The sequence below is a fragment of the Rhinatrema bivittatum genome, chromosome 9 (genome assembly GCF_901001135.1).
Source record: "Rhinatrema bivittatum chromosome 9, aRhiBiv1.1, whole genome shotgun sequence".
Classification (NCBI taxonomy): Eukaryota; Metazoa; Chordata; class Amphibia; order Gymnophiona; family Rhinatrematidae; genus Rhinatrema; species Rhinatrema bivittatum.
In genome coordinates this window covers 222,018,143-222,040,032 of record NC_042623.1, presented here as the reverse complement: position 1 = coordinate 222,040,032, position 21,890 = coordinate 222,018,143, and the positions used below count along the sequence as shown (strand labels likewise).

Sequence of the window (21,890 nt, the reverse complement as noted above, 5' to 3'; positions counted from 1 at the left end):
GTATTCAAGGTGCGGTCTCACTATGGAGTGATACAGAGGCATTATGACATTTTCCGTTTTATTAACCATTCCCTTCCTAACAATTCCTAACATTCTGTTTGCTTTTTTGACTGCTGCAGGACACTGAGCCGACGATTTTAAAGTATTATCCACTATGATGCCTAGATCTTTTTCCTGGGTGGTAGCTCCTAATATGGAACCTAACATCATGTAACTACAACAAGAGTTATTTTTCCCTATATGCAACACCTTGCACTTGTCCACATTAAATGTCATCTGCCATTTGGATGCCCAGTCTTCCAGTCTTGCAAGGTCTCCTATAATGTATCACAATCCGCTTGTGATTTAACTACTCTGAATAATTTTGTATGGTCCGCAAATTTGATAACCTCACATGTCGTATTCCTTTCCAGATCATTTATATATATATATATTGAAAAGCACCGGTCCAAGAACAGATCCCTGAGGCACTGCACTGTTTACCCTTTTCCACTGAGAAAATTGTGTTAGGATGCACTAGGTGACCGGTTCCGTATTCCAGGGGATTGTGTGTTCTTGGACCACGGCTCGACCCTAGAGAAACTCCGAAGAGGTGCCGAGGCAGGCAAGGCATGCCCAAGCATGGGCTGGACAGGAGCAAGGCTGGACTGAAGACAAGGAAGACTGAAGGCACTGACCCTCCACCAAAGACCAACAACACAATGGTGGTCTTTGAACGGTCCTCCGACCATTCAAAGCCCCTTCGGACCTGCCGCTGGGTAATGGCAAGAAGCGGCAGGCCGGACGGAGGCCAGAGGCAAACGAAGACTTTGGAACATGGAAGGCTCAGATGAAGACTCAGGCAAAGGGGTGGATACTTGGACAAAGACTGTAGACGAGGATTTCAGGAGTAAGGTACTGTAGATGAGGATTTCAGGAGCGAGGTGCTGAAGACAAGGAGTCAGGATCAAGAGCTGGGTTGACACTGCGACGCAGCAAGCCCTACACAGCCCTCCCGCGGGGCTAGTCACAGACCACGCTAGAACCGAAGTAAACTCTAGACGAGATCGTGGAGTAAAAGAGAGAAACATGTCCCAGAAACTGTAGAGGCCTGCACCTGGACGTGCCCTACACAGCTGCCAGTGACCGGCACAGGTTCTGACAGAGTCTTTGGCATGGACGGAGCAGGTGCAAGGAACTCCATAGACCAGAAACAAGGCTTCAGGCAGAAGTCTCCCGGAGGCTTGCGCTGTAGCTGTGAGGAAGGCCTTGTACCACGAGGGGCTCTACTCAGCCCGCCCGTGGGACTGGTTGCGGACCACGACATGGACGCCAGGAAAAGTGGCAATGAGGAACCAGGGGTTCAGGGCATCTGGACTGGATCACAAACATCAGGAACCGGAAGACTGACATCTGGATTAGATCACAGACATCAGGACAAGACAAGGAGCTCCCACGAAGAACAAGAAACACAGGACCTTGAAGAAGTGATGGAACAACGAAGACTCCTGGAGCGAAGAACAGGAACATCCAGGACCATCTAACTCCTTCCGAAGGCAAAGCTGGACTGAAACAGGACACCTTTTATAGGGCTGAAGCCAATCAGGTGGAAGTCATCAGTGACGAGGGCCACGGGACTTTTTCCCGTCGCTGGCCCTTTAAAAGTCAAGGAGAGGCACATGCCTGTGCCTAGGGGAATTCAGAAGAAGCAGGAAGAAGAGAAGACATGCTGGTGGCATCCCCAGCCACGTGGAGGGCCCAGGACAAGCAAGGCAGGCAGCAGAAGCGGCTCCAGCCACGAAGAAGGAAGAAGGAGCGCAGGCAGGATGCAGGCACTGGCAGGGACGGCTTCCCTGCCGGCTGAAGACCCCAGCAGTGGCAAGGACGGCTCTTTTGCCTTGCGAGGACCCCAGGAGCAGCTGCAGCGGAAAGAAGATGTCGGGGAGCGGGAGCAGCAGCAGCAGCGGCATCAGCCGCAAAGGAAAGACTCCTGCGTGCAGCTCCAACACCGCGGAGGAGCCCGGCGCGGCTCGGATGCCGCAAGGGACAGTGACTGCCGCGGCCCAGCTGGCCACAGAAGGTAGGGGGCCTGCCCGCACTCGTTGCGGGCAGGTTTACAACCGTATCCCCTTCTCAAAGACCCCCTCCCCAAGCCTCTTGTCAACAGCTTGGGAAGAAGAAGGTATTACTCCATACCATCAGGGGGCAGAAGCTGGAACTTCTTGGTGAGGAACTGTAGTGAGAAGAATACTTGGACAGAAGACAAAGACAGAAGTAGTCAAGGTCCATACAAGGCATACACAGAACACAGAATGCTGAAGGTGCAGGTCAGGCAAGGTATGGGGTTGCAGAACCGCAAGATGGCATCTTGGTTCTTGTAATCAAGGTGGGTAGAGGCTTGTGGCTCCCATCTAGGCTTGGTAAGGCAGGATACGGATGGAAGTTCTTATATAATTCTTTAAGGCTGAAGCTGTTATGGAGGATGAAGTAACGAAGCGAAGAGTGAAGGTCCCAGAATACTCCAGCGATTCTAGGTGGAAAGAACTGACAGCATGGAGTCTAGATAACAGCTAGGATGTGTCAATGAGTAGTCTTGGTATCTCTAGAAGATCGAAGGCATCCCAAAGTTGTTCAAGTTTGAATTCGAAGTATGGTGAAGCACTTGGTGTTGGACACCAACCAATGGTTCAAGAGTCAGAGCTTAGGGATTCTGGTGACCGGGTGATTTGGCAGTCTCTAGATCAGAGCTTTCCAAACTGTGTGTCGCGACACGTTAGTGGGTCGCCTGCAGTGTTCAGGTGTGTCGCACAAGCCCGGTCCACATAGCCGCTCCCCTCCAGCAATTCACTTTTTTTTTTTTCCAGTTCATGAGTTGCTTATTATTGGGTGATTTTTGCTGTCAATCGTGGTTTTTTTGGGCTTGGTGGGTGGGACTTGAGCCAGCTGTCCCTGTCATTGGCTGCTGCTGCCGATGAGGCCTGGCCACGAGGAGTACTGACTGCAAGCAACAGTGTCTGGTGATCATGGAAGGTGGTATGCACCACGGCAGGCATGAACCCTGAAGGGAGTGAAGCACTTAACTGGCAACAATCAAAAAGAAGAGGTACATGAGTGTGAGGGCAAGACTTGTGCTGGGGGGGAGATATGAGTGTGTGGGGGCCAGACGTGCTTGGGGGGGGGAGAGAGAGATGAGTATGTGGGGGCCAGACATGTGCTTGGGTGGGGGGAAGAGAGATGAGTATGTGGGAGCCAGATGTGCTTAGGAGGGGGGGAGACAAATGAGTATGTGGGAGCCAGATGTGCTTAGGAGGGGGGGAGACAGATGAGTGTGTGGGAGCCAGACATGTGCTTGGGGGGGGGGGGGGGAAGAGAGATGAGTATGTGGGAGCCAGACGTGCTGGGGGGGGGGGGGGAGAGAGTGTGTGGGGGCCAGACGTGTTTGGGGGGGAAAACAGATGAGTGTGTGGGGCCAGACGTGTTTGGGGGGGAAAACAGATGTGTGTGGGAGCCAGACATGTGCTGGGGGGGAGAGGGAGAGAGTGTGTGGGAGCCAGACATGTGCTGGGGGGGGGGGAAGAGAGATGAGTATGTGGGAGCCAGACATGTGCTGGGAGGGGGGGGGAAGAGAGATGAGTATGTGGGAGCCAGACATGTGCTGGGGGGGGGGGGGGAGAGTGTGTGGGAGCCAGACATGTGCTTGGGGTGGGCGGGGAAGAGAGATGAGTATGTGGGAGCAGACATGTGCTTGGGGGGGGGGGAGAGAAATGAGTATGTGGGAGCCAGACATGTGCTGGGGGGGGGAGGGGGAAGAGAGATGAGTATGTGGGAGCCAGACATGTGCTTTGGGGGGGGGGGGGGGGAGAGATGAGTGTGTGGGAGCCAGGTGTGCTTGGGGGTGGGGGGGAGAGAGATGAGTGTGTGGGGGACAGACAATTTGTTTTATTATTGTTATTCAAATTATAACTAACATTAATCTTGGAATATATATTTTTAATATAAATGAAAGGTTTTCATGAGTAGGTTGTGTCGTGAAACATTTTATTTATGTATATATTTAAGGAAACATACATAAATTGTTGAAATACGTTTCGTTCGTTTAACCTTTAACCTCTGGTTTGCTAGTAGACTGAATTACTGTGTCGTGAAATTATGTTTGTCTAAAAAGTGTGTCACCAACATGAAAAGTTTGGAAAGCTCTGCTCTAGATGATAGAAAGTAGAGGCAAGCGTGACTTCCTAGTATGCAGAAGTTAAAGATGGCAGGTAGAATGGTTAGTCACTTGCTGGCGGTCACGGACTGGAATTATACTTGGCAAGAAATGTATGATGAAGTCCTCTTGTTGGTAATTGGATTCCATACAGCAGACGTATTGACGTTGTTCAGACTCACTTGAACTGGCAGTGTAAGTCAATGGTGGTGAGAAGTAAGTTAAAGCAGAGCGGAAGTATTGCAGGTGGAGCCTTCTTGTAATTTCCTTTAGGGAACGGGCCCTTAGGCAAGGGTAGAATTTAATGATGTTTGGCAAATTGACACTCGAGCTTGAGTGGTCCTTGACTATTGGTAGAGAGCTCTGATGCCAAGGAGACTGGAATAGGACCCAGGCAAGGAAAGCCAACAGAAGAAGGCTGACGGACTTGTAGGAAGATGAACGTCCTCTAGACTTCTTGAGAACAAGCCCGGAGTAGCTGTACTTGGAAAGGCACACTTGGAGAGGCACCTTACTTGGATGACGAAGCTTGCCACAGATTCCAGAGAAGAGGTATCCGAAGGCTCTCTGGCGGGAGAAGTATGTTGCTGGACTTGAGCACTGGATGACGAGCGAGGCTAGAAATCCGGTAGCTGGTAGGACTGAAAAAGCTGAGTGGGACGAGCAGAGAACTTGCTGGTTCAACTTGAGGAAGAAATGACAGACGATCCAGGCCCCATTCGACGGATGACAACAGATGGGGTGCAAGCACCTAATGCAGGTTGTCTGGAGAGGAGTACCATAAGGCTGGCGAGTTGAAGACATCTATTGCAGGATGGTGAACTTGATGGGCGAGATGCACAGGATTTCCAGCAAGATAAGCTCTATGGAGCAGGTGTCTCCCACTGGTAGAACTAAAGTCCTTAGAGAGAAAAAAAATAAAAATTTCTGGACAAGGTGGAAGCAGAGAACATGAACCAGAAGCTTGCATCTTGGTGGATGTTGGTGAACCTGGGTGCAGGCGCCTCCTGCAGGTTGTACAACAAAATGTACCCAGGCCATACGAAGATTCCAAGAAGACACTCTGTGGAAGCAGATGCTAGAGGCTCTAGCGGTTAAAGCAAAAAACAAAAAATTTCAAAACATGCTGGAGCCCCCAGCAGATCGAAGGATTCTTCAGGAAAATTTGAACAAAATGTTTTTTAAGAAAGAATTCTTGGAATAGAAACTCCGGAACTCAGCATGGGCCCATCACATGGACAAGAACGCCGAACACATGGCTTTCGCAAACTGTTAGGAAGCGCTAGGAGAGCACTTCTGCTTTCCAGGAGATTGTGTGTGCTTGGACTATGGCTCAACCCCAGAGGAACTCCGAAGAGGTGCAGAGGCAGGCGAGGCATACCCGAGCATGGGCTGTACAGGAGCAAGGCTGGACTGAAGACAAGGAAGACTGAAGGCACTGACCCTCCACCGGCCCTGCATGCTCCGGGAAGACCAACAATGCAATAGTGGTCTTTGAACGAACCTCCGACCATTCAAAGCCCTTTTGGACCTGCCGCTGGATAACGGCAAGAAGTGGCAGGCCGGACGGAGACCATGGTCAAATGAAGATCTTGGAACATGGAAGGCTCAGACAAAGACTCAAGCAAAGATGTGGATACTTGGACGACGACTGTAGACTAGGATTTCAGGAACAAGGTACTGTAGACGAGGATTCAGGAGCGAGGTGCTGAAGACAGAGTCAGGATCAAGAGCTGGGTTGAGACTGCGACGCAGCGCATCCTACACAGCCCTCCCACAGGGCTGGTCGCGGACCACGTTGGAACCGAAGTAAACTCTAGATGAGATAATGGACTAAAAGAAGGAACATGTCCCAGAAACTGTAGAGGCCTGCACCAGGATGCACCCTACACAGCTGCCAGTGGCTGGTCACGGACCACGCTGGACGGCACAGTTTCTGGCAAAGTCTTTGGCATGGACGGAGCAGGCACAAGGAACTCTGTAGACCAGGAACAAAGCTTCAGGCGGACGTCTCCCAGAGGCTTGTGCTGCAGCCGTGAGGAAGGCCTTGTACCACAAGGTGTCCTACTCAGCCCGCCCATGGGGTTGGTCACGGACCTCGACATGGCACGCCAGGAAATGTGGTGCGAGGAACTAGAGGCTCAGGACATCTGAACTGGATCACAAACATCAGGAACGGAAGACGGACATCTGAACTGGATCACAGACATCAGGACAAGACAAGGAGCTCCCACGAAGAACAAGAAAAAGCTGTTCTTGCAGACCACGAAGCATCTGGATACTTTTTAAATCAGGTTTCAGGTCACATTTCAGTACCAAGACCATGCTAGTGAGTCTACTTGATGAAATTTGACTATGCAGAAAAGGTGAGGTGAAAGAGGCTATTTTAGCCAAAACGAAATCCATCAAAAATTGGAAGAAGGATCCATCTGAAGAAAATAGGATAAAACATAAGCATTGTCAAGTTAAATGTAAAACATTGATAAGACAGGCGAAGAGAGAATTTGAAATGAAGTTGGCCATAGAGGCAAAAACTCATAATAAAAACATTTTTAAATATATCCGAAGCAAGAAACTTGTGAGGGAGTCGGTTGGACCATTAGATAACCAAGGGGTTAAAGGGACTTTTAGGAAAGTTAAGGCCATTGCAGAAAGACTAAATGAATTCTTTGCTTCCGTGTTTACTAATGAGGATGTTGGGGAGATACCAGTTCCGGAGATGATTTTCAAGGATCATGAGTCAGACGAACTGAACGAAATCACTGTGAACCTGGAAGATGTACTAGGCCAGATTGACAAACTAAAGAGTAGCAAATCACCTGGACCGGATGGTATGCGTCCTAGGGTATGAAGGAACTCAATAATGAAATTTCTGATCTATTAGTTAAAATTTGTAACCTATCATTAAAATCATCCATTGTACCTGAAGACTGGAGGGTGGCCAATGTAACTCCAATATTTAAAAAAGGCTCCAGGGGTGATCCAGGTAACTATAGACCAGTGAGCCTGACTTCAGTGCTGAGAAAAATAGTGGAAACTATTCTCAAGATCAAAATCATAGAGCATATAGAAAGACATGATTTAAGGATACAATCAACATGGATTTACCCAAGGGAAGTCTTGCCTAACAAATCTTCATTTTTTTGAAGGGATTAATAAACAGGTGAATAAAGGTGAACTGGTAGATGTAGTGTATTTGGATTTTCAGAAGGCGTTTGATAAAGTCCCTCATGAGAAGCTTCTAAGAAAACTAAAATTATTCAGAGTAGTTTATTCACAAGCGGATTGTGATACATTACAAAAAAGCAAACAGAATGTTAGGAATTATTAGGAAGGGAATGGTTAATAAAATGGAAAATGTCATAATGCCTCTATATCACTCCATGGTGAGACCGCACCTTGAATACTGTGTAAAATTCTGGTCACCGCATCTAAAAAAAGATATAGTTGCGATGGAGACAGTACACAGAAGGGCAACCAAAATGATAAAGGGGATGGAACAGCTCCCCTATGAGGAAAGGCTGAAGAAGTTAGGGCTGTTCAGCTTGGAGAAGAGACGGCTGAGGGGAGATATGATAGAGGTCTTTAAGACATTGCTATACAAGCCTTCGAACCCATTGCAACATCTGAGACCATGCTAATATTGAAGAAAATGAAACCCTCATCTCACCCATTTGACCATATCCCTTCCAAACTTCTGCTGCTAATACCAGATACCATTGCCAAAACCTTGACTGACATCATCAATTGTTCCTTAGCCCAAGGAATTTATCCAGATGACCTGAAAATTGCCTCTATCAAATCTCTATTAAAAAAACCTAATCTAAATCCTAAAGAGCCCTCCAACTTCCGCCCAATCTCCAACCTCCCTTTTATAGCTAAGGTTACGGAAAAATTAGTCAACACCAGATTATCAGAATACCTCGAAGACCACAATATATTATTCCCCACTCAATACGGCTTCCGGAAATCCTTAAGTACAGAATCACTTCTCATATCTCTGACAGATTACCTCATCATGGGCCTCGACAAAGGTCACGCCTACCTGCTGATACTCCTTGACCTATCGGCAGCCTTTGATACCGTGAATCACTCCCTTCTCCTAAATCAACTAGCGGTCATCGGAATAACAGGCGCTGCACTAGCCTGGTTCAAATCATTCTTGGGAAACAGAGGATACAAAGTCAAAATACATAACAAAGAATCACAGTTCTATCCTTCCACGCTGGGAGTTCCACAGGGCTCCTCTCTTTCCCCCACGCTCTTCAATATTTAACCCTATGCAACTATTAACCAATCTGAACCTCAAATACTTTCTATACGCAGATGACATCCAGATTGTCATCCCTATCAAAGAATCCCTTATTAAAACTATTAAAATCTGGGAAAACTGCCTTCAAAATATTGACAACCTCCTCTCCAGTCTAAATCTAATCTTAAATTCTGCAAAAACCGAACTCCTCATAATTTCCCCCGAAAACAGCTACCTCACCTCAAATCCTCCATCCGGCTTTCAAACATCACATGTAAGAGACCTAGGAGCCATTATTGATAATCAGCTAAATCTTAAATCTTTTATTAATCAAACTACTAAAGACTGCTTTCATAAACTGCACGTCTTAAAATGAATTAAACCGCTCTTCCATTTCCACGACTACAGAACAGTTCTGCAATCAATAATCTTCTCTAAATTAGATTATTGCAATTCCATTCTATTAGGTCTCCCATCTTCTCATACTAAACCTCTCCAGATGGTTCAGAACACGGCGGCCAGAATTTTGACAAACACAAGAAGAAGAGAACACATATCTCTGATTCTCAAAGACTTACATTGGCTGCCAGTGCACTATAGAATCTTATACAAGTCCATTACCACCATCTACAAAGCATTCCATCAACTCTCTCCGCTTAACCTCCAAATACCATTTAAAAAACATACCTCTACCAGACCTATCAGAGAGTCTTACAGAGATTCACTACAGGTTCCACCTGCCAAAACCTTTCACCATACGACGCTCAGAGACAGGGCTTTCTCTGCTGCAGGACCTACTTTGTGGAACTCCATCCCACCAGAACTGAGACAGGAACCCTGCCTTCCTACATTTAGAAAAAGACTCAAAACCTGGTTATTTATGAAAGCCTTTCCAGACACAAATTGAACTTTCTCTCAACCAAATCAACTTTGACCTCCCCTCAGGGTAAACATAAACTTTGACAACTCCATAATGTTATTTCTCATTTAAATGGGCAGGTATTATTTTGCTTTTATTATATTACCTTGTTACTCTTTTATCTCATTGTTAATTTTCTATCGCTTTCATTACATTCCAAGTTGCATTATGTCCCTGTTTTATTGTAACTGCTATTTCTTCTTTTTATCACATGTTAATGTTCAAAGTTTTTTTCGCCTCTTAATTGTAACTGTTAATTGTAAACAGACATGATGCAACTCCCATCGCGAATGCCGGTATATAAAAAATTTAAATAAATAAATAAATAAATAAATAAGATCATGAGAGGTCTTGAACGAGTAGATGTGAATCGGTTATTTACACTTTCGAATAATAGAAGGACTAGGGGGCATTCCATGAAGTTAGCAAGTAGCACATTTAAAACTAATCGGAGAAAATTCTTTTTCACTCAACGCACAATAAAGCTCTGGAATTTGTTGACAGATTATGTGGTTAGTGCAGTTAGTGTAACTGGATTCAAAAAAGGTTTGGATAAGTTCCTGGAGGAGAAGTCCATTAACTGCTATTAATCGTTTACTTAAGGAATAGCCACTGCTATTAATTGCATCAGTAGCATGGGATCTTCTTGGGTTATTGCCATGTTCTTGTGGCCTGGTTTGGCCTCTGTTGGAAACAGGATGCTGGGCTTGATGGACCCTTGGTCTGAACCAGCATGGCAATTTCTTATGTTCTTATGGGCTAATCCTAAGGCATCTGTCGAGCTCAGAATGTCCACATGGATTGTTTGTCATCAAGGATTAAGGTCCTAGAGTGTTCTAGTATTTTCTCCGATATTACAGCCAGAAGATCCTCCAGAGTTTCATCTGTGCCACGTGGAGGGTCCTATACTATGAAGATTCTATGTTAAGGAGTTGCATGCATAAAAGAGGCACATATGCAATAAGTAGCTTGTACTTATGTGCATGCTATTTTATAAACATCAAAAGTACACACGTATTTTCAGTTTTGCTACGCATGTAGCTGCGCAAAAAAAAGGTAGTCCAGGGGCGTTCCTGGGCAGGACCAAGAGGAACATACACATTTCTTTTTCATAAGAGATTTACACAAATATTTTAGGCAACTTATTTGTGCATTTTTACACCTGCTAATTATCTAGCACAATTGGTCTGTTATCTGCTAGTGTTAAGTGGGAAGTCTGGGAGAATTGGAAGGAGATCAGGGTGAAGAACTAGGAGGTTCTTGATCTGGAGAAGACTGGGAGAACTGGTGTCGATATTGGCAAACAGGTGATTTAACCTTTTAGATCCTGCTCATTAAAGGAATTATTTCCTGATGCCCCTTTTTACATATGTTAGCAAACTAGACCCAAATATGGTATAAATATGGTATAAAAAATTTGCAAGTAATTAAAAGTATATGAAAAAATGTTCCACTTGTGGAATGTTGGTACCTAAAAGGTTAAATTATGTGCAAATGTTTTAAAATATACCCCTCGCCACGTAAAAACCAGGGTTTTATACAAGCAAGTAATACTCTATTTGCACATAAAATATAGATGCATATGTTTATAAAACAAGTAGAAAAAGTAGACCATTTCAATGTATTGCTGGTATTCACGCATAACCAATAACTGGAAGATATCAGATTCACTTGATGTCCTTTTTCACCCCCACCCCCAAACTCCCATTTCCACCATTTTCCCCTCACAAATGACATGGATCTTTTGTTTGGAACAATAAAGGCCGCAGTTTATTAACCATACCCGAGCCCTCAAACAATACATACAATACATAAACCCCATTTTTCATATCTCAATAATGCCCCCCACCTCTTCCAGTGGTAGAGCTTAATTGATACAATCCTCTGAGCATCGGCCCCCCTCCTGCTCATTGTCAATCTCATGTAGCAGCCCCCCCCCCCCCCCCCGCACCACACGAGATTCCTCCCTTTCTACCAACTTTTAACCATTACATAAATTCAGAACCTTATGGGCTCGGGTTTACCGCCACTGCGACAACATCATTTCCCCCAACAAACAACCCTAAAACGCATCCCTCAAACGGGTGGGAGGGAGGGAAAGCCTCTGCTCGCTACCTCAGCCGTTCCTCACAGACTGAGGCGCGAAACCGTTTACCCATTATATCCTCCCCCTCCACCAATCACTATCCCTGCATTCAAATATTCCTCTTCCATTGGCTAACTTCCCCACTTCTCCCTTATGTCCCTTCGTTGACCTTTCCTCTCCTCATTTAACCCTTACCGCTCACTTTACTTCAGTTACTAGCGCGGAGCCAGACAAGCTAACTCCACTTCATACATATGCCAGTATGTTGGGAGGTAGATATACACATATTTTAAAAACCATGTGGATCAGATACACACAGGTTATAAAATACTGTAGGAGATCTCCGTGTAGCCATACATACAGGGGCGGATTTTCAGAGCCCTGCTCGCCTAAATCCGCCCAAAACCGGGCGGATTTAGGCGAGCAGGGCCCTGCGCGCCGGGAAGCCTATTTTACATAGGCCTACCGGCGCGCGCAGAGCCCCGGGACTCGCGTAAGTCCCGGGGTTCTCCGAGGGGGGCGTGTCGGGGGCGGGCCCGGTCGTCGCGGCGTTTCGGGGGCATGTTGGCAGCGTTTTGGGGGGCGGGTACGGGGCGTGGCTACGGCCCGGGGCGGTCCGGGGGCGTGGCCGCGCCCTCCGTACCCGCCCCCAGGTCGCGGCCCGGTGCGCAAGAGGCCCGCTGGCGCGCGGGGATTTACGCCTCCCTCTGGGAGGCGTAAATCCCCCGACAAAGGTAAGGGGGGGTTTAGACAGGGCCGGGCGGGTGGGTTAGGTAGGGGAAGGGAGGGGAAGGTGAGGGGAGGGGAGGGCAAAGGAAAGTTCCCTCCGAGGCCGCTCCGATTTCGGAGCGGCCTTGGAGGGAACGGGGGTAGGCTGCGCGGCTCGGCGCGCGCCGGCTATACAAAATCCATAGCCTTGCGCGCGCCGATCCAGGTTTTTAGCAGATACGCGTGGCTCCGCGAGTATCTACTAAAATCCAGCGTACTTTTGTTTGCGCCTGGAGCGCAAACAAAAGTAGGCTATTCGCGCTCCTTTTAAAATCCGCCCCACAATGTATATAGGGTTGCATAGATTTGATTGAAAATTATTCTCTGAAAGATGAATTTTCAAAAAGTTCCGCACGTAAATAGCATGTACGCATGTATATGATCTTTTATAAACCTCAAACATACACCTGTAAATAAGGGTTTGTGTGAGAAAAAAAAGTGCAGTCAGGGGCATTCAGAGGCAGAGCCAATATTTACTCGTGTAAGTTGCTATTTTCTAAGAGAATTACACGTGTAGGTTTGACAACTTACTCGCTTATATTTACACTTACTCATTATCTGCCATAAGTGATATTAAACATCTTCATTGTGAAGCGCTGACTGGGAGGGAAATTTGGGTGACCTAGAAGGAGTTCAGGTTTGAAGCACCAGGAGGGTCTTGATAACTTGAAAAAGGGCTGGGCAAACTGGTGCACTAATTGGTAAAACTGGTAATTTCACCGCTGCTTGTATGTTAGAAAGTTTGTGGACTTACACACATAGGGGTAGATTTTCAAACCGCGCGATTTGGCGTACTTTTGCTGGCGCATCAGGCACAAGCAAAAGTACGCGGGATTTTAGTAGATACGCGCATAGCCGCTAAAATCCTGGATCGGCGCGCGCAAGGCTATCAATTCCGTATAGCCGGCGCGCGCCGAGCCGCGCAGCCTACCCCCTGTTCCCTCCCCTCACCTTCCCCTCCCTTCCCCTACCTAACCCACCCGCCCGGCCCTGTCTAAACCCCCCCCTTACCTTTGTCGGGGGATTTATGCCTCCCGGAGGGAGACATAAATCCCCGCGCGCCAGCGGACCGCTAGCGCGCCGGGACGTGACCTGGGGGCGGGTTCGGAGGACGCGGCCACGCCCCCGGACCGCCCCGGGCCGTAGCCACGCCCCCGGGCCCGCCCCCGGAACGCTCCCGACACGCCCCGAAAACGCCGCGCGGTTCGGGCCCGCCCCCGACACGCCCCCCCTCAGAACCCCGGGACTTACGCGAGTCCCGGGGCACTGCGCGCGCCGGTAGGCCTATGTTAAATAGGCTCACCGGCGCGCAGGGCCCTGCTCGCCTAAATCCGCCCGGATTTGGGCGGATTTAGGCGAGCAGGGCTCTTAAAATCCGCCCCATAAAAAGCAGTTTACCCAGGGTAAGTGCTGCTTAAATTTTGCATGAAATATCTCTGCGCATATATTTTTTAAATAGAAAGTCAAAAACACGTACAAGCAGTTCAGCACCACTTAGTCGCATAAATTCCGACTTATCCGCTAAATTGAATATCTATTCCCACATCTGCTGCTCTTCATCATGTTTGTTTTTTCTTGGAGTGTGAGAGAAGGAGAAGCCTTCAGGGCATAATTGTTGTGGTGTGTCATCATCCTGCATGAAAGTTTCTGTTATGCATAGGATGTCAGCTGCTTTATCGGTTAGTAGTAAATGATTCTCCATCCATATGCTGGATAAACTTTCATGCAGTGATTTTTGTCACCATGTGCTTAGTTTTTCTAAGGAGAGTGATAATGGCTCTATGGGGTCGTGTTCATCTCTACAGTTTATGGATGTAGTTAGGGGCATATTTACCCCAACCTGCGTTTATGAGAGACAGGAATAGAGCCTAAAAGGATCAGTCTCTCATGAGGCCTCACCTCACAAAAGAGTTGTACAAAGGCATTAATATCTCTTTTTTCCTTTGGTTATTCCTCTCTTTGCAGCCCAGCATTTTTCTGGCTTTAGCTATCGCCTTGTCACTCTGCTTTGTAGTCTTCAGATTGCTAGACACTATCACCCTAAGGTCTCTCTCTTGCTCTGTGCACAGCAGCCTCCCCCCCCCCCCCCCCCCCCCCCCCCCCCTCCCCCCCCCCCCCCCCCATCACATACAACTCTTTTGGATTACTGCATCCCAAATGCATGACTCTGCATTATTGGCATTGAACATCAGCTGCTAAGTCAGTCTTCAAACTTTCTTAAATCTCTTTTTATTCTCTCTTCTCCTTCAGGCTTGTACATTCTGTCCCATATATTAGTATCATTTGCAAAAAAGGCAAACTTTTTTTTTCTTCTAACCCCTCTGAAATGTCAATCATGAAAATATTGAACAGGAACAGTCCCAAAACTGATCCTTGTGGCATTATACTTAACACACTTCTTTCTTCAGAATAGGTTCCATTTACCATTACCAACATTTCTGTGTCAGTCAACCAATTTATAATCCATTCTACCACCTTGGTACTCACTCCCAGGCTTCTCATTTTATTCATGAGGTTCCTTTGCGGATGCATATCAAAAACCATACTGAAATCCAAATAAATCATATTAGGTGTTCTTCCTTGATCTAAATATCTAGTCATCCAATCAAAAAAATTAATCTTATTTGTTTGGAGGACCACGTTCTGTGAAACCATGTTGCCTCGGGTCTAATAACCCACTAGATTGTAGATAGTTCACTGTTCTTTCCTTTAGCAGAGTTTCCGACAAATTTCCAACCACCTAGGCCTTTAACTCTCAACCTCCTCTTTGCTACTGCTTTTGTTCAGCGGGAGCACCATCGCACTTCTCCAGTCTTGCAGCACCACTCCCATTTCCAGGGATTTATTTATTTATTTTATTTTTATTTTATTTATTTAAGGTTTTTTATATACCGGCAATCATGAGCACATATCTTGCTGGTTTACATGAAACGGGAGTGCATTAAATACATCAACTAGAACTGTGGTGATCGAAGGAGCAGTTACAAATAACAAGGGTAGCAGAACTTGGATAAGAAGGAAGAGATAGGAAAGAATAAACGGTTGAACGGTATACAAATAAATTAAATGCTATGTAAAAATGGCATGATTAATGGCTGAATATTTGAAGTCCTTGGTTTGTATCTATGACGTGATATTAGATTGTGTCTGGGAAAGCTTGCTTGAATTTATTGAACAAGTCCTTCAGCTGATCTGCCAGTACATCTCTTAGCTCCCTTACAATCCTGGGATATAACTTGTCCAGCCCCATGGCATTGCCTACTTTGTTTTTCTAGTTCTTCCCATACATTCTCTTATGTAAATAGGGTTGCATCAACCCCACTTTCATCCACACTCTTGTCAATCAGCAGCGGTTCTTCTCCATGATCTTCTTTAGTGAACACTGAACTGAAGTATTTGTTTAATATTTCTGCTATTTATTTATCTTTCATTCTTTCAAACTTACAATGCCACCTCTTGTTTTCCTCCTTTCACTGATGAATCTTAAAAAAAAAAATTCACATCATGTTCCTCTTTGGCATAACATCTGCATGACTTTTTACTTTCCTGATTACTTTTCTCGTTTCCTTCAGCTTCATCGGATATTCTTCCCTATGTTCTAATTTTTGGGATCCTTTATACATCTTGGTCGGTAATTTTTGTGCCTATTTTTTCAGTCACCTCCTTTGAGAACCAGATTGGTGTATTTTTCCTCTTACTTTTGTTTACTTTTCTTACATAAAGATTTGTTGGCTTTTTAGTTTAAATATGTTTATTATTAACTGACAGCATGACTGGCTTTGTTAACAAGTGAACAGTAGATACAAGTGTTGTGTTTGTCACAAAGTCAAGATGCAACTGCGATAACAATAAACAAATAGCTTGTTTTAATATTGCCCACTGTTGTTCCATTTCACCCATCTTTTCCCAGTCTTCTAGCACCTCCTCAGTGTTTGTCCACATTTTGCCAAAGTCTTTATTTTTGAAGTACATAAGAACATAAGATATGCCATACTGGGTCAGACCACAGGTCCATCAAGCCCAGGATCCTGTTTCCAACAGTGGCCAATCCAAGTCACAAGTACCTAGCAAGTACTCACACATTTAATAGATCCCATACTACTAATGCCATCAGTGGCTATTCCCTATTAATTAATAGTAGTTTATGGACTTCTCCAAGAACTTATCCAAACCTTTTTTAAACCAGCTACACTAACTTCCTTAACCACATCCTCTGGCAATGAATTCCAGAACTTAATTGTGCATTGAGTGAAAGAATTTTCTCCAATTTGTTTTAAATGTGCTACTTGCGAACTTCATGGAGTGCCCCCCTAGTCCTTGTATTAGCCGAAAGAGTAAATAACCAATTCACATTTACCTGTTCAAGTCCTTGCATGATTTTTTAGACCCCTATCATTTTCCAAGCTGAACAGGCCTAACCTCTGTAGCCTTTTCTCACAGGGGAACTGTTCCATGCCCTTTATCATTTTGGTCACCTTCTCTGAACTGTCTCCAGTGCAACTATGTCTATTTTGAGATGCTCTGACCAGAATTGCACAGAGTATTCAAGGTACGGTCTCACCATGAAGCAATACAGAGACATTGACATCCTCCGATTTATTTGCCATTCCCTTCCTAATAGTGCTTTATTGACTGCCTGGATCTTCATGTGACTTCTTTCCCTCTTGGCTGCTATATCAAACCATATCATCTGATAATTACTAGTGCTCAGGTGAGCATCTGCCCGGACATTAGAGATGATATCCCCATTTGTGAGCACTAGGTCGAGTGTCACTCCCCCACATGTGGGATTGATTTGTTTGAGCAGAGACTTTTGAAGGGCATCCATTCTCTCTCTACTTCTTACAGATTCTGCAGTTGGAATGATCTAGTCTACATATGGCAGATTAACATCTCCAATGAGCAGCTCCCTTCCTTCCCACCTTTTCATTGTCATCTATATCAGATCCCTGTCTAGTTCTTGGAGGCCTGTATAATACTACTCCACTGTAAATGGAAGCACCATCTTGCTTTAGGATATCCCATAGCACTTCTTCCATACACAATTCCCCTTACATTTCAGTTGCTTGGATATTGTTTTTAATATAAATAGCTACTCCTCCCCTGTTTCTGTCCCCTCTGTCCTTCTTTAACAGGTTATAGTCCAATATGACCATATCCTAATCATGAGACTCACTGAACCATGTCTCTCCGATAGCAACTATGCCCAAATCCTCCTCCAACATTAAGGACTGCAGATCCAGGATTTTATTGACCAGACTATGAGCATTTGTGGTATTAGCTTTCCAGTTTTTCTCTATTGGCATGCTACTCTTCATAGTCACCTTTTCTGCTCTATGGCTTAATTGTGGAAAATTGAGCTGATTGGATTTTTATTTTCAATAACAAAACCAGATATTGTAGCCAAGAAGAATAGCACAAGAACAGAATTGCTTATAGAGATGTCAGTATCAGTGACTATTCTGTGTATTGTATGGAGAAAGCAAAGATGCTTAAGAGATATAATCAGAGACCAAGACAATGTGGCAAAAAGATACAGAATAAGTCCTGATCATGTTGGGTGCCACTGGTCTAATTAAGAAGAATTTTCAAGTGCATCTTGCTATGTTACCTATTAAGATTACAAACTAAGAACTCCAGAAGGAGGCTGTCTTTGGTCCAATACAAATAAAGAGCATTAGCAGTAAATGTGAGAGATTAAGAACATTCCCAACATGTCATGAGATTCAATACTGTCAAGGTATGCACAAAACAAACCCAATTGGAGATACTGCTAATGAGTATCAGCGAGAATGCTTGTGTTATGTTATCTTGATTAACATACAAATTGTAAGATTAGTACTTTGGCCTAATATTATTCTATAGACCTTGGAAGAACTATTTAAGAAGAAAAAACCCTAGGGGGGATGGTGGGGGGAATAAATAACCAGAAACAAGCTCCTTTTTACCTCTCGTGAAAAAACAGGGATTTAAAATAGCTAGCTAGAGATTCTTAAATTGTAAACAAATAGAAAATAGATTTCAAATTCTCAAGCAACACAAGATAGGCAGATTCTATCAGCAAAAGCAGGCAATATTTTGCAAAGTAAAATTAAACTGTAGAGACTTATCTTAGCAGCAAGAATAGGTAGTTGTGCCAGGCTTAGAGTCACATTTATTAATATACTTATTAATTATACCCTGTTATGAAAGGTGGATAGAGCAGGAATAAATGTTTTTAAATAAATAAGATTGATGAAAGAAAGCATTGGGGTAAGGGAAAATGAGTGAGAATTAGAAGACAGTAGAATTCTGATAAAGGGAAGAGTTACTGAAGGGTTTATGGACATGGGAATAGTAGGAGAGGCCATTAAGAATAAGAGGATAGTTGGTGAAGGGGAAGGTTATGGGGATAGGAAGAAAGATTGTGGAGGGAGTAATTGAGTGTGGAGGATTTTAATATTGGGAATGAGAAAAGAAAGAAATGGTGGAGAGAGATTGTGCATATATTTACCCTACAACTATCCTTTCACCCTCACAGGGATCTGCTTCGGATAGGAGTCACATTAGCTGGACATCAGAAGAAGATCCTGAGCAGTATCCAAGACATGAGATTACAGATGAATCAGACACTCCCTGTCCAGGTCTGACTGTGTGGAACTCTGGGATAACCATGGAAGAGTGGTGTACTGGAGGGAATCTGACCTCAGGGACTTATTTCCAGAGCTCAGCTTCAGTCACCTCCATTGTATGATGTCCCTCAAAAGACTGGTTCAGGCTTTATTGTACATGCTGGATTGAGCACCACAGTGCAAGGATCAGAACAAAAAGGGGGAATGAGAGCTTTTGACCTCATTGTTAGTTCTTCCTTTGGGAAATTCTAATGATTTGATAATAGAAACAAAATAGTTGGTTCTCAATCAGTAAAAATCTTCATATTGAAGGTAAATTATGGAAATCTGATAGTTGGGAGAGTTTCTCAGAAAGTTCTGAACATATCCTCTCTGTCCAGTAGGAGGAAGAATTGTTCATCTCCTGCTTTGTTATTGACATATATACTTCATTGAATCCTGCATGATACTGGCCTTGTAGACCATGACACATCCCCTGTTTTGCAGTATGGTGTATATCAACGAATGGGCATGGTGACATCAGACGACAAAACCCTGGCAATTTCCAGGCACAGGTGGGGCTGCCAAGACTCTGAGTTCTGCTTTCCTACGTGGGCTGCTTCTACACAACCATAGATAATCCTAGCCTCATATCCTGGAATCATGTCTCAGAACCTCTCTCATGCTTCCAAACTGCATTCTTTTCTGGCTTCAAACACCAAAATCTATCAAGGCTTACTATGCAGGAAGCCCACTCAGTTTCCCAGCCCTCTACAGTTCTGCACCTCTTCCTGTGGGCTGAGTGGACCTGGACTGTAGGCATAAGTTTGCACCAGGATTGCTGGAGTACAAAGAAGGCTGGATGGCTAGGGGAGATTCCACCCAACCCTCTGATGCATATAAGTAAGGCACTGAGCCTCTAACTGGCATAATCCAGCTGCTGGTAAACGCTGTGGAGAAGACTTTTAGATTTCCTTTCCTTTCCTTTCTTTTGAGGAGAACTGTGATCTGTTCACAAAGTAATGGATGCAAACAGTGAGTGTGTGCATGTGACTGAATGTAAAGGCATATGTGCTTCAGGCTGTTCGGTGATTCAAACAGGTTAAAAGCAATAAGAACGTTTACTTGAGTTTTGAAAAGATTCATTTTCTTCCAGCTGTGCAGTACGAGCCTCCCTCAGCACTGGAGAGATTAGTTACCGAACCCATTTCATTATATAGATGCATCTTTCTTTTTCCATCTCTTGCCTCTTTTTCTGTCCTCCCTCTGTCTTTCCCCCTACCTTTTTCACTCACCCCATCTCATTCTTCTTTTACTTTTTCATCTGTCTGGCAATTTTAGTGTTTAATCAGAAGTTGGTTAATGCAGCTGCCTCTCCTCTACTACACTAAGGGTCTCTGCTGAACAAGAACAGTAGAAGGAGTACGATTTGATTATAGAGTATGGAAAGGTTATAGGCCCCCTCTTGCATGCAACAGTGTGCTCTTGGGGGGAGGAGCGAGAAGAGTTCCCCAAAAACATCAAAGCTGGCATAATGGCTCAGCAGCAGTATAAAGGACTGCCATGAGGTGTTGACCTCTAGGTACATTGTGTAGGATATCATAGATAATGGGAGCAGGAAATCTAGAGAGAAAAAAAAATGTATGTTTGGGATGGGGGAGGTCCAAAGTGAGGGGTAAAGAAGGGAATGGAGAGAGATGAGGGATGTGGCGGTATGCAAGAAAGTTGGTCAGCTAGTGTCAAGAATGAATGACTTCCAGTTTTCCCTCTCTTCATGAGCCACAGGAATCACCTCTGCAGCACTTCCAGCTCTAGTAAGACCAAGGACTAGGAGTGAAGTCTAGGATGTTCCCATTATCTCTGAAATCCTGCACAACGTACCTGTAGGTCAACATTCCCTTTATTCCTGATCACAAAGCCCTTCCCATGTTCTTGGGCTTTGGTCTTTCTCGTTTCTTGTACTCTTTCCCTGGGCCTTCGTTCTCCTCTGTCTGCTTTCATCATGTCATACTGTTCTTGCCTCCCAGCTGGTTCAGATGTACTGTACATGAAATGTAAACTATTCCAATATATTTAATGGCAAAAACAAAGGATGCAATCTTGCATTTTTAGAAATATTTTTTTAAGAATTACTTTTGCAATTAAATTATTAAGAAATTTGTGAAACTGTGTCCTGTTTTTCTGTGTGTAGGAATTCTAGGAGAGATAATTCACTTGTTCCATCCTTTCATCAGCAAAACACATTTGAATAGCTGCTGGCACTGCCCTGAGTTGAAGCCAATAGAAACTAGTGGTGTTGTTATTTTTTAATTTGTGATACTTTAAGTACAATAAGGAGTGAATTTTCAAAGAGGTTTTGTGCATAGAAATAGCATGTATGTGTGTATAAAGAGTATGTACATGCATATATGCTATTTTATAAATGTTTAGAGTATGCATGTATTTTCGATTTTGTATGAAAGAGGGGGGAAGAGGCATTTTAGGGGCATTCCAGAGTGGGGTTCTGAAGTATGCACAGAGGTTGGTGTTTTATAAGAAGTGCGCATATATATTTTCCTGGCATGTAGCCAGATGGACTCAGAACGAATGGGTATAGTATCCGCGTGCTAGCAGTTGGAGACGGATCTGACGTCAGCACGGGGTATATATACCCCCACAGGAAGCGTAGCAACTTAGTAATTTCCATCTCCAAAGCAGACACGCAGGCAGACACAGTCAGTCTCACTGCCAAGAGAAGGTTGAAACTTCAGATGCATATCCAGTACTTGATGGGAGCCAGTCGGCCCATAGCTTGGGATTATCTGCAGGTTCTTGGTCTCATGGCATCCACCCTGGAAGTGGTACCTTGGGCAAGGGCCCATATGAGACCTCTACAACACTCCCTGCTCTCTCGCTGGAGCCCTAGTCTACGGAACTATTCCACGTACCTGCCTCTGCCTGCCAGAGTCCGGACACAGTTACGGTGGTGGCTGCAGTCCGACCACATGAGCAAGGGGTCGAGGATATCCTCCCCCATGTGGACTCTGCTCACCACAGATGCCAGCCTGAGCGGCTGGGGAGCACACTGTGAAGGACTCACCGCACAAGGG

General features: G+C 45.0%; 1 protein-coding gene across 3 annotated transcripts in view; it reads left to right on the top strand.

The window, feature by feature from the left end:
- The window catches only part of EPHB3 (EPH receptor B3), a 549,940-nt gene extending 528,979 nt beyond the window's left edge, over positions 1-20,961 (top strand). For all 3 annotated transcript variants that reach the window (XM_029615678.1, XM_029615676.1, XM_029615677.1), the window contains one exon: positions 18,732-20,961. In XM_029615678.1, the coding sequence (XP_029471538.1) occupies positions 18,732-18,840 (109 nt within the window). In that variant the 3' untranslated portion in view covers positions 18,841-20,961. The remainder of the gene's footprint in view (positions 1-18,731) is intronic.
- The last annotated feature ends 929 nt before the right edge of the window (positions 20,962-21,890 follow it).